We start from the raw sequence: 13,883 nt of genomic DNA on the forward strand, positions 1-13,883 counted from the left end.
ATTATTAAAATCATAAATGTTATTGAAAATTATATCTGATGTTGCCAAAACATGAGATTTTAAAGCTTGTTGTTCTTCCATTAAATATTTCGACGTAGAACTTTCAGAAGTTGAATTTTTCTGGTCCACAAATTTTTCACAACTAAGATTTTCATTGTCGGATAAGTTTGCATTGTTAGCGTCTTCCATTTCTTCATTGTCCTCATTGTTTTCATTGTTTTGGTCTGTGACATCAGGAAAACTTGCAAGAACCTTAGGTTCATCTTTTATTATCTTTTTTGTGTCATTTTTTTTGCTTTTACTTAATTCTTTATAAAGAACTCGTTTATGAGTTTTATTGGAAGACATAATCTATAACAAAATTTTAAAAATTACTTTTTTAAGTTGTTACATTTGCTCAACCTTTAATTTAAACAAAATTTTAACAAACTTTATAGCCTACTCAAGAATTTCTTGTAAAAACAAAGTAAATGTTGTAACTTTATATGACTTACGTATAAAGTAAATGCTTTTTTGTAATCTGAACCCTATACCTTTACTAGGGGATTGATAAAGTAGTTAGTAGGGGTTGATAAAGTCTCACATTATTCCTCCAAATAACAACTTTGTTTCTTAATGCTGTGGATTTTGACGACAAATCTGATAAGTCATACTTAGGTACAACCTTTATTTTGCCGTGCTTTATGTTTTAACCTAAGTTCCCTAAACTGTTTATGGTCTAACGGTTGTCAGTTGTCTAGTTGTGATTAAAGTAAAAAAGACACAAAATTTTAAAACCCTCTATAATTGTTAAAACTTACCTTTGCTTGCTGGTGATGCCAGTTCTTTAAACAACACGTGAAATCGTCTGTGTAGAAGCTTTTAAAACAACAAATTTTTCAAATGAAATTAGCCATTTGCACAAAATTCCAAATAAAATCCCCTTAAAAACGCGGAAAAACGGAACATATTTTTCAGTCAAAATTACAAAAAAAGTTTTTTTTTTTGGTTAAAGAACCAAAGTCACCAAATAAGCAAAAAGGAATCTGTAATTTCCAAAACAAAACAATATAAATGAACAACTTTTTATTACAACACAGAATTTATAACAAATAACTTTTGGATTGAATTCTATTAAATCAAATACAGATTACATTTACTTTACCAGCATTAAAAACCCGTATGGTGCATTACAAAACACCATTCCAAGTCTAATACAAAACGAGTTAAACTCATTTAAAAAGGCAAACGTGCTTAGTAAAAGATAGAATACAATACAGAAATGGTCAAAAAAACGTTTAACACATTTTAAATGCAATATTTACCACAAAAAAGTATGCTGTGTTTTTAAAACGAAATTTTTAGCTCGTCAAATATTACTTCAAAATAGTTAATGCACTAGGTGCTTTAGAAAAATTCACATATATTTATATTTTACGAAATTTAGTAGTTTACAAAATAAATTATTTGCAAAACTATTTTTCTAAAAGTGGTATTATTGCTATTTATAATCGGGTTAAAAGAACTTTAAAATGTTACCTAAAAAGCCTTTCTAAGGCATTGTAAAACTTTAAAAAAATAAATTGCACGTCGAAATTTAAAACACTTCATACAATACTAAATATAGCCTACAACTTGAAAACATAAGTGACGTCATAACAATACGACGACGTCAAAATCAGAAACTCACACACTATGCTGAACGAAAGAACTCAAAAGGGAACTAAACAATTGAACTTTTTAGAAAAAGAAAAAAAACGAAAAATAAAGAACAATTTTAACACTTAAGAAGAATAAAAATCGAACGTGATCTAGTGATGTAAATTTCAAATGTTTTACGTCTTCTTTTTTTTTTAATAAAAGGATTGTTGTTCTGAACTCTTTATCGATGAGGCAGTATGCTAAGTGAGATGAGGTAAACAATCGCGCGTGGCAACGTGACGTAATCGCAATGACGTCATTAGGGAGGTAACTAGAATACCCGGCAAGTGTTTTGACCGCTTTGAGACCAAGTAGGAGTTATGACTGTTTTGACGCCATGGACGCGCCCTGCGTGGCGGGTGATATGCCACTCATGTTATTGTGGTGGACATCGAGCAAGGAGGATGGAATCGGCGGAAATAATCTCTCCTCGGCAACCAAAACTTCGTCGGGGTTGATGCCAGGAACGGCACCTAATTTAATATTTTTCATTTTTTATATTGAAAATTATTCTTAATATAGAAAGGGCGAGTTATACCATAAGCATGGCGTGACATTGTTAACCAGACAAGTCTTGAGTTGCCTTTGTCAGTTTTGAATATTATTAATCATAATTTTTGATAATTAATCTGCCGATCTGTTTTTAGTTTAGCCAAAATTTGTACCGCTTAGGCACCTTGCCAATTTACGCTACAACATGAAAGCAGTGGGAATCAAACACAGGATCGATCGTACGTAGTAAAGTCAGGTGTTTTTTAATTCCCCATCCCACGTTAGTAGAGTATAACCAGTATGTTGTTTTTTGCTTAAAGTCTAAAAGAGATTTAACTTTTGGGATTTATTTAAACTTTACTTTGCAATCTTTCGCCCAAGATTGGGTGATAATCAATTGCACCCCCTTCTTCTAAATTCCACCGTTCTCCAGCTCCATCATGCGGCGAATTAATTTGCGACAGTCCGGCGCGATGCGTGTTCATGTTTGAGTTTATAAGACTTGACGAACTTAACGCCATGTGTGGGTGATAACCTAAAATCTAAAAAAATCAAAAAAAGAAAAAAACATTCAAAATTCGGTAGGCTGTATTAAAAAAAACTGAATCAAGGGGGTCATGGCGGGTTTTGAACCCCAAACCATTTACTATTAGCAACAGCAGTGTAAAAAATTAAGACTAACCTGACTTGGTGTATGTTTAGCAGCTTCTGCGGATAGACAAGCAAATTGAGCTAATTCTTTAAGTTCTTGGTTTGGATGGTAGAACGACTGGGTATGCCCATATGGGAACGGGTGAGTTTGCTGCAACATCGGATGCCACGCTGCTGAATGGGTTCCTAAAAATAATTTATGATATTTTGTTAAGAGATTCCTAAAAATTAAAAATAGGGAAGAAAAGTTAATTTAATACGATGTGAACGCTTAACGGAAATTTACAAGCTATAATAAACAATATTTACATATTTAATTAAAAAAACAGACATCAACCCACCCTGTAGTCTCGGAAAAGCTGGCATAGAATTTGAAGTCGCGATATTTGCTATCATATCTGAACCAACTAAATTAAAAAATATTTTTTTGTGTTTACGTAGAAAAATAACTACTTTATATATCGGATACTTAACTTGAAAAAACATTCACTTTGTTACCTAAACATGACATCACAATACTAACCTGGTGACGCCACGGCAGAGTGATCGAGTTCGGATTGAGTTCGATTTTTAATGTTTGGAGACTGAAGTGGACTTCCTAAAATTAGAATACAATAATAACAAATTGGATAACAATGGAGTAATGTGACGATTGAGCACATATAAAGGTTACGTGACTTTTCACCCCTGACATGGTCACATGACTATTTATCCCCTTAAAAGACTCGTGAATATTTTGAACTTACCCCTCCAGCTATGATGAGACGAATGACCTCGACCACCCGAGCTGTAGAAAGTGTCGGCGTCGTTCTCATTCGGGCTTTCAAGTCCGTTTTCTTCGGTAGACATACTACTACCTGATGACTTTAACCGTTTGTTCTGCGAGTGGCTGAATAATAATATAATAGCTTTAATAAAAACTTGAACGAAAATGTAATCGAAATTTATTGTAAATAAAACGTTTATATAAGGATTCTCATAGGCAGTAAAAAGAGAGCAAAGTTTTACAATGTGTCATCACTGCTTGAATTTTTACTATTTAAATGTTTTTTAAAGCTTTAATTTCAATTACCTGTTATGACCCCTATTAACTAAAGGGCTAGGAGGTGGAACTCTTCCTTCCTGATGAGAGGGGTAATAATAAGAGGGACTTTCCATTAAACCAGCTCCTAAAACGCCCAACGGGGCATCACCAGCAATAATCGGGTCTAAAAAATAAATGTTATTGTTAACATTTTTTTTTTTTAATTTATAAATTTGGGTAAAATTGTTAAAAAAATCTTGCAATAGAAATATGACATAATTTTTTACTTTTTGATATATTGTAAATTTCCCGAACCCCAAATACTCCACTTGTACGAAAACACCGAGATGAGCCAGATACTAAAAATTAAAAAATTGGGATTAGCATTTTGATGAAAGTATGATGGCCTCGCATGATACCACATTTTTGTAAACTTATTAATTTAAACAAAAAACTTGATTCAAATGGATGTAAATCTTATTGTATTCGAAACGCCATTTTTCCAAAAAATTTCAACGTGCAACAAAATAAATACAAGCCGCCTAAAATCGCATATTAAAACTGAGAGTTTAAAAAATATTGACAACCAGCCAATTTAAAAAGTTTTTTTTTTAATTACCTAATCCAATTTCCGAAAAGTTAAAAAGTTTATAAACATGTTTTTAGAATGACTACAGAGAAATTAACCGCTTGATTTTTTTAAGCAAATAACGAATTGTGGCTTTTAAACTAATAAAAACGATTAAATAAAAAAAGCGATATCTGTGTGACTATGTTGGACGTGGGAATTTGCGGTTTCACTTGGCGGAAAATAAGCACCGAAATTCGGGGCTAATTTAAACCAATTGCCGATACCTGATATGGCTTGACGCAATTTCCACTTTAAAATCCAACCGACTGGAAAGTATATTGCACGCCGGTTTAATAAAAAAGCACGCAGTCGAGCAGTGCACGCCCAAATATTAGTACTAAACTAGTGTTTAGTAAACAAGATGGCGGGTTAAGGTCAACTTGAAGGCTTTAGATTTTTGAAATGCTGAAACTTGCACAATTTTTTCGGTATTTTTATGGTAGGCTGTGCTACTTAGCAAGCAGTTAACCCTTAATACGTAAAAAGTTATATAACTTTACAGTACTTGTAAATATATTTAAATTGCATTACAAAAATACAATTAAGCAAAAGACAGCTATATTTGTTTTGTTAAAGACCTTTAAATTGTCGGTTAACAATTTTATTAAATTTATATTTTAATACTACTGTCAAAAACTTAGTGCTTGTATGCAAAAATTGAACTTTTAAAAATATATGTTTTAACCGTAGTAGGTTGTATAAATGGCGCACAAATTATTTCTCTCGTTATGTGTGTGTATATAATCGCGTTGAATTGCCTACCAATAACAAATATGTGGTTTTAAGGCTACGCCTTTGGCCAAAATTAGATAACCATAACCCGGTTCAGCATGCTCTACGGTAAATCGTATTTAACCTTAACTAAACCACAGCTAATATGCAATATTTAATAAATATTGAACATTTTTCTTAGGATGTGGCGAGTTACACTTAAAAAGTCAAAATCCCTATTTCCCGAAGGTTGTTATTCAATCTTTTTGTATGCAAACTTTTTGGATAATTTTACAAGTTATGCAACCGTAATATTTTGGTGTCAAAAAGTCAAAATTTTAAATACTTCGAATTTTAAAATTGAAAATACATTATATTTTGACTTGAGTGTAAATGTACTATATGTATATCTTAAACTAAACCCATAAAAATTAATAACAATTTTTTAAATTTAATTTTAAAGTTTAATAATTTTTTTTATGTTGCCCCCCTTTTGAACATACCCGTATAAGGTTCTTCTCGCAACGAGTCCTCCTCTTCCCGATTTAAGTCGTCATGATTCTCTAAAAATAATTACAACAAATATTATTAAACAGTTGAATTGATTATTTAAAGTTTAAAATAAATCTTTAAAAAGGGCAATGCAACTTTTAACTTACCTTTTTCTTTTACGTAGTTAGCTAAGTACAAGTCCAGTTCCTTGATTGATACGCTAATATGATACGGCTGAACGCACAGGCCGGCATTTTGGCCGCAAGAGTGCGCCTTGCACAGTCGTTCGCCGTCGGTCGACTCAAGGGGTAATCCCCGGAATAATATTATCATCACTAAGTCCAAGCGCCAAACCTAAAAAAATGAAAAGTTTGTTTTCAAAGTTTTTACGTAACAGCGGAAGAAAATTATTACACGATACAAAAATTAGTATAGAAGGAAAACAATTCATTGTTTATATACTATTATGCCATGCCATTTTATTTTTTTTTGAATTTAAGTCAAATTAATGGACACCAACGCATATTTAACAAAAAAATCATTACTTGTACAATATATGTTACAGGCCATAGATAAAAATAATAAGTTTTTTCTATTTTTTAAATCATAATTTTGTGTTGTCATTTCTAAAAAACAAGCCTTACTAAAATTTATAAGTATTAATTATAAATTCTACCGATTCGAAAGTAATATCGAACTTATAGACCTAACCAACGTCAAAATTGTCATTTTATTGACATATTTATTAAATTTACCTTCCATTTCTACATAGAAATATATTCAATATAAATATTTCGTTAACGACATAAAAAACATATAAAGCTTAAATAGCGCTCGAAATTTGGCGCGGTTGCAACCTTTATCAAGTGCCATGGTTACTCTCTATACAGCTTAGGCAAGCAATTTGACAAGTAATTCCCATAGCGGTTTACTAATTAATATATTGGTATGAGCTTAATGGTATATGACACCTTATTTCTTATGCAAGGTTTTAATCGACTGGTCGGCTTTGAATTGGCATGTTTACCAAGTATTTGACAAAAAATAGGTTCGTTTTTTTTTCTTTGTCAATTTGTAAATTCTTAGTAATAAATTTTGGGGTAAGTGTAGTAATGAAGTAACAATGTAATACTTACAAAAAACACATTAATACTAATTTTCCAACATTTTAACTAATAGATTTAATTTCAATCTTTATCTTCCTAATACAAAAATATATGGTTATATCATTTTTATCAATAAATTAAAAAAATTTTAACTTTTATTGTTTATAAATAAATTACTAATCATATTTAAAAAACGTTAAAAAATTTTTAAAAAAAAATTTAAAAAAAATTTTATTTCCTTAGAATTCTATGCCAACATATTAACAATTTTCAATTAAAATTTGAAAAGTTAAGTTTAATGTTAATTGTGATATTAATATTAACAAAACGTGCTTAAGTATTTTAAATCGACACAACAAAAAGTTTGCATGGTGGGCTAAAAATCCCTTTGTTTTATGGAATGTTTTGAAATTTGAACTTTGTAATAATTTAACCGTAACCGCAGAAAAAATGTATAAGCTAAAGTGACCATTTAAAATTAAAATTTAAAAATAGTAAATGTACAGTCTAAAATGTCATACACAACATTTCTATTTAGCTTATCCAAATTAAAAAATGAAAACAAATAAGTTTTTAGGTTTTTAAAAACGGTGCATAAGCTTTGAAATATTTTATTGCGTTAAAGTTGCTTAACCACCAACTTTATTAATGTTAAAGGAGGTATTAATTATTTACGTTTACGTTAGTTCGGAGAATATTTTTCTGGGCTTATGGCAAATAGTGATGCCTATCTTTATAAACAACATCTTAAGGTCGAACTACCGCTTAAAATTTTCATAAAAACCGGTTAGTTAGGTCTTTAAACATTGGGTATACGCTCGGGTAATGTAAAGTTGCATCATATTGTATTATATTGAAAGATTTTTTTTAATTTTTACAATATCAAAAAAATTGTTAAATGTAAAACTTGTCCAAACGTTTATCTCACGTTTGTTATTCCGGTCCAGTTATATTTAGAAACTTTATTTGCATTTTAGATATTTATAGAAATATAAATCATTACCACAAAAATATTTTGCTCAAAAAACTTCTAAAAAAATAAAAAATAATCTGTAATGAAAAATGTAAAATTTTGTTAAACGAAATCTGACTCACCTTATCTGCTTGCCTTAAACAATCAATTCTTCTTATTTTTCCTTTCTGATCCGGATTCGATAAAATACAACATGCTGATTTTTTTCCGGTGATCGTCAGAACAAAATCTTCTCTAAACTCGGGTCGGATGTCCTTTCGGAGTTTAGCGAGCAATCGGGAAGCCCACTTTTGTTTCACCTCCGCTTTTTCGCGAAGCAGCTCTTCCTTGACAGCACGTTCCTCTCCGGAACTCATCCGCTTTTCGTGCTTTTTAAAATATCTCCGCTTTCTAGCCTGCAGGTTGAACCAAGTGTATGCAAAACTTTTAACATGCGGCATCAAGGCTTCTATGAACGGATGGAACTCGTCTTGGATCGAACAAAATGAATACGGAGGGTTGTCGTAAGCCAACATTGCTGCGGCAGTCGAAGGGCAAATCCCCGGCGCCGTGTTTACCGAGGTTTGATGTCTGTGACACGGGTGCGAAAAGCTCGAGTCCGAGAAAGACCTTGCACCACTAAACTGCGCCAGAGTGCCGTTGTCATGGGAATTAGGCTGGTGATTGACAGATTGTCGTTCCAAGTTTGGGTACTGTACCACTTGGCTGGGTCCGTGGTATAAGGGGTTAGGAAGGAAGGGTGGATACCGCTGTGCGGCAGCTGCCGCCGCCACCGCTGCCACTTTGAAATTATCTGGCGAAGAGTTAGGACTGGGTTGGTTGCCGACTATGTTCTGAAACAACTTAGAATGTTTGGTATTTGCAAGCAACAATCCCGACTGATTTGAGTTTGCCAAGCTTTCGTCAAGCGAATAATCTCGTGAATGATTGATTTGTCCGTTTGCGAATCGACTTCGTCGTTGATTGGCAGTCAGTACGCTTTCGTCGACTGAAGCACAGTGACCTCTGGTTCGAAACCCGGCTTGGCTTTCCACCCTAATACTGTGAGAACGTTGGTACTGCGCCTCGGTTTCTAACTGATAATGGTCTACAGATTGTTCGCTGTTTGATAAAATGGCGCTGTTGTTAAAATCACCAACGCTGTAGCTTCGTCTTACCGGTTGATCGTACAGTTCAGGCTGCTGGTGATCTGTACTCTGGTACTGGTTAAGCTGAGGCTGCGACAAACTAGTAGACTCAAACGCTGCCGAGTTATACCTGTTCTCTAAACGAGATATAATGTTCGAATGTCTACGGCCTATAATGCTGACCGGGCCGGCCAACGCAATTCCTTGCTTTTCGTTTGCGAGATTTGATTTATTGTATAAAGAGTTAGATTGGAAATTGTTGTTGTTAGTCGTGGTGGATCGTAACGGTTCGGCTGGATTTGAAGGCTGAAATATTGTGTTCATTCCAGTGAAAATGCATTTAGGCAATTGTTTTTTTTCATCGTCGAATTCAACCTAACCCAAAACTCACCGGAGAACTTGGCTAATGGAATTGAACTATCCTTTGTTTATAACTCTAGCCTAGAGTGTTCGGTTATTTACGGTCAATCTGCTAAAACAACAAGGCATCGGTTATTTTGAGAATAAAAGAAAAAACGTTAACCCTATAAACGGCAACTATAAACAATATCTAAAACTACAAGTGATTTCTTTTAAGATAAAATCTATTTAGAGCAGAAAACGTGTGTTGGGTAAAAAGATTAAACTAAATAAAAACAACAAGCATGTTAACTTGAAACAACCGTATGTTCTATCCGCCATTTAAACTGCACAAATTAGGATCCACATTTTGCAACATCCTATATTCAATTAATCCCAAACACGATTAAATTCTGCATAAATTTTGACATTTTCTTTAGCTAATCTATTTAGAACGTGACTGACGGAATTAAAAATATTTCGAGACGATCAGAACATTAATCAATCAGCGTTTTAATTCGAGATAATTTCGACATGCAAAAACACATAATTTCCGCCAATCACGTCAAAAGCATGTTATATTACGTCTACTAGTAGTTCATCTCGAACCAACCAATTGCTTAATAAGTAACCACAAATTCGAAATAGGCTTGCAGTTTAAGTGACTAGTCGCAGCTAATTTTAATTTCAATTTCCAAAAAAAATCTTTCCTTATATAACAAAAATAGCTCGTTTCCATATTAGTTCAAAAAAGCTGCAAACTTAATATGCCGATACTCAATTCTAAAAGGCTGTACTACAACAATAATTTTAAACTTACTTAAAAAACACCAATTTTATATAAAAAAATATCAAAACAGTTCATTTTTTTACAACTTATTTTAACATTTTATAATTAACCCATTTAACATACTAACATTTTATTCTAAACATATACCGAACCTCGCATTTTTCTACAATTACCTTTAAGGCAGGGAAGAATGCTAAGCTAGTACCGTAAACAAACCTAATATAAAGGTAATCTAAATCCAGATAAATTTATGGCAAATACATAAGTTTTTTTGGTTGTTACGTAATGCATTTAAGCAGTGACTTAATTACAAAAACTAGTTTGAAAGATAATTGCATTTGGGTGGGAAAATTCATTTGTCTTATCAAGCCTTTATCTCTAACCGAAGGTTATCTATTTGCGCGCAATCCGACAAAAGTGAATGATTATATTTTGCGAAAAATGACTGAAATAACATAGCGCAGCCGTAAAAATTAATTATTGAAATTGCTGATCAAAATTAATAGTCGTTTAATTTGCAAGTGCCCAATTAAAAAACAAGCAAATTTTTTTTTCTACAATTTTAAAGAAAACAACAAAAAAAATTCATTAAAAAAATATTTTTACATAAACATTTTTTCTGACAAAACTTTAACGAAATAAAAAAGTTTTTGTATTAACATAAATCATAAAGAGCTATCAATCACGAACGTAATCAGTTAAATTCTCTCTTAACCCAGAAAAATGTAAATTACTAATTAGCAAAACCTCATAAAAGAAAAAATGCCGTCAGACAGCAAAAAAGATTAGCCTTGCCCCACACTAATTGGTAAATCTTAAAACTAACCCCTTTCTAAACAAATTTTCTAATATTAGAACCAAAAACAAAATTTTAAATATTTGTTTTAAAAATTTATATTTAAATTTTTTGTTTAAAAAAAACGCAAAAAAAAAAAAAAAAAAAATTTTAACAAACTTTTAAAACGAAAAAATTTAAAACTTACGAAAAATTTGTTTTATTTTTGCCTGTCTTAAAAACCGCGAAGCCTACCGTTTTATCAGCGAACCTTGCAGAATACAAACCCGCTAAAAATAGACCCGTGATTCATAATCATAAACGATATGTTTTGAGTTTTGAAAACGGAAATAATTTAACAAGGTGAAGTTGGTTTGGGGTATAAAAAGAAAAGAGATTTTTCGGCAATTATTAAAAATAAATTTTCGACCTGACCATTTTTGATCATTGGCCTAATATATGTTATGCAATTTAAAATTGCTTGTTAATAAAGTGGGGGATTTTTAACTTTTTGAATACTAAATTCTGCTACATTTTTATTTTACTTTTAAAAAAGTTAAAAAATAAACTAATCACTAATTATTTTAACTATTTCGTCTGGGTAAAAAAAACTAATTATATTTCCACCTTTAATAAGATTACTAAACCACCTAATTTCTTGCCAAAACACCCACACAATTACTTGTTTATTGGTGAAAAGGGGAAATAAATTGACGAGCTAGTCAGAATTTTAATGACCGAATGATAAGTTCATACCGCACGTGTGTTCAATTCACCTATGCCCTATACGAATCAGATAACGTCTGAATATGCAGGTAGAAAAGCAAAAAAAGGGCAATTAAAATTTTAAAAATTGTCGCAATGCTTTTCCAGTCAATTTTTAAACGTTATTTTTGAAGTTTTAAACAGTCATGTCTTCGTTAAAAGTTATCTTATATGACATAGTTTTAAGTCAGTTAAAAGTGCTTGTTTGATTCAATTGTTAAAAAATGAACCCCCAAATATCTAGTGTAAAAGAAGGTAAATCATATGGGAAAAGATTAAACATTTATCATTTCCGGGAAAGTTTTTTGATTTTCGCTGTATGTGCGCGGACGACCAGACGATAGGCAACCAAATTCATTTTCCATCGTACCCTAAGAATAGAAACAAAATGTTTTGGAACCGTTTGAAAGGCGGAAAATATTTCAGAAAGAGTAGGATGCAATTTGCAGTTTAAATGAAGTCATTTGACACAAAGTGCTAGTAAACAAGGGCATTAATCTATTTCGAGCGTTCGATTGCCATTGCTTAGGCTATGCACGGTTTTCAAACGTGGAAATAGTCACAACAAGCTAACAGTTACAACAGCCATTTTAATTTTACACCACGGCACAGTCATAAAAATCGTACAGCGCGAATAAAACAAAAACTAAAAGCGAGCAAACCTAGAAAAGCCGCGTAATTGCTAAGCCATACCAGGGCCACGCGCTGTATGTCTATAAACTTGAAACCTGATGAACGAGCTTTTAAAATACAGCACAGGCTTGCGTGTTAAACCCTACTCGCAGCAACATACAAGGTCGTTCTGCACCACCGACAAAGCGTATCCGAGTCTGCGCTATGGCAAATTTACGAGTCTAGCCTCTTTGCTCGATTCGGTCAAGTTCACTGTTATACTTAAAAACAGGCATTTTTGGCGTAGACAGCTGATACGTGACCTGGCAAGCTGCCATATCGCGATGTTTTACAGCGAGAGTAGCCAATACTTTACTCGAAAGTTTTGTAATGGCTATGCTAACTGTCCATTGAGGTTTTCCAAAAACGACTTCTTTCTCTTATGTTCTTATGGCGTAACGCTATTTTTTAAAATAAAAAAATCCCTTTCTACAAATACTCATTACATGAGCAATTGTCGTATATCTATGTTTTGCAACTTTATAAAAAAAACAATTATTCTTTTATTTATAACCTAATCACCATTATAAAGTAGCAAATTGCATTTGATAAACATATTTGCGTTTGATCTAAATTTAAAATGAAATCACATGACTGAAACAACGAGTATGTAAATCCTAACTTTCTGTTTCTTTTATTTTTACTTCCGTCTCTTTGTAACAACATAAATATCATTGTTTTTATACAACTAAATATCTAGAAACGAAATCACAAATTGACCCAAAAATTTACCCGCACAGCGCATAATTGTAAATAACTAAATAGTAACTTAGGATAACAATACATGGTTATTTTAACTGTTTAACAAAACTTAATTTACTAGGCTAGTTGCCAATGCTAAATAAACTAGAAACCAATAACTTGCGACCGGCTTAACACAACATCATAACGACAGTTTTAATTTTTGTTTTGCTAACTATATAGAGGTTTAAAGTAGAGGTTTGAACTGGAATGTGATAAAACATATTTAAATAATCGTAATTTTTTTTTTAGATTATTTTAGACATTGCAGTACAAGGTAACAATAACAATTAAAAATCTTGGCTATAAGCCATTATTTAAAAAAGGTTGCCTAAATAAATGAATCATTTTAATTTTAATGTATTTCTTTTTGTAATAACACGTTTTCGAAATTAGAACATTTTGCGTGACTTTAAGCTTTGAAACAAGCGTTATTCATGTTTTATTTATGACAAAACTGATTAAGTCATTATAAACAGAAAAGTTTTCAACACTTTAAACATTGGGTTAGGCTGCGAATTGCCGTTAATGAAAATTGCATATTTAAATACCCGATGTCTAAAAGAGATAGTGGTCTCTTTGTAGGCTGTAGTAATTACAGGTTATGCGCGGTATGGCACCGTAATCCTATTTCGTACAATACCAATGATACAATACAGGCCTCTATTAAACTGAGCGCTATACAATCAAGTTCACCGCAGCCTTATGATCATGTGTGGGCACATCAGTAGGACACATGACCTAAAACATTTTCATGTTTTAAAATCAGTTCTAGGAAAAGCCGGCTTTAAAAATCTAACTTTTATCTTGTTATGATAACTTGAACTCAAGAACCGAAATGTAGTAAAACTGGGCTGTAGTCTGCCTTATTTGTCTGCCAACTATAAAGTTAAGTTGAAATCCTATTTCTACAG

General features: G+C 32.2%; 1 protein-coding gene across 1 annotated transcript; it reads right to left on the minus strand.

Annotated features, from left to right (window-relative positions):
* Positions 1 to 1,060: 1,060 nt before the first annotated feature.
* On the minus strand, positions 1,061 to 9,355 carry LOC145746414 (uncharacterized). The gene is made up of 11 exons (XM_082564698.1): positions 7,883 to 9,355; positions 5,849 to 6,035; positions 5,693 to 5,752; positions 4,135 to 4,206; positions 3,896 to 4,031; positions 3,570 to 3,712; positions 3,347 to 3,421; positions 3,165 to 3,230; positions 2,855 to 3,009; positions 2,534 to 2,714; positions 1,061 to 2,153 (listed from the first exon to the last, which is right to left on the minus strand). The coding sequence occupies exons 1-11, from the start codon at positions 9,209 to 9,211 to the stop codon at positions 1,999 to 2,001; spliced, it is 2,559 nt and encodes an 852-aa protein (XP_082420824.1). The 5' UTR covers positions 9,212 to 9,355; the 3' UTR covers positions 1,061 to 1,998.
* Between the last annotated feature and the right edge of the window lie 4,528 nt (positions 9,356 to 13,883).

Source organism: Corella eumyota, chromosome 3 (assembly GCF_963082875.1).
Source record: "Corella eumyota chromosome 3, kaCorEumy4.1, whole genome shotgun sequence".
Classification (NCBI taxonomy): Eukaryota; Metazoa; Chordata; class Ascidiacea; order Phlebobranchia; family Corellidae; genus Corella; species Corella eumyota.

What these genes read in the sequence shown, in the direction of transcription:
- LOC145746414 (XM_082564698.1), bottom strand. Translation starts at nt 9,211, where the DNA reads ATGAACACAATATTTCAGCCTTCAAATCCAGCCGAACCGTTACGATCC. An exon ending in GCGAGAAGAACCTTATACGG is followed by an intron (nt 4,207 to 5,692) that starts GTATGTTCAAAA and finishes TTTAATTTTTAG; the next exon opens with TATCTGGCTCATCTCGGTGT. An exon ending in GTCTCATCATAGCTGGAGGG is followed by an intron (nt 3,422 to 3,569) that starts GTAAGTTCAAAA and finishes TTCTAATTTTAG; the next exon opens with GAAGTCCACTTCAGTCTCCA.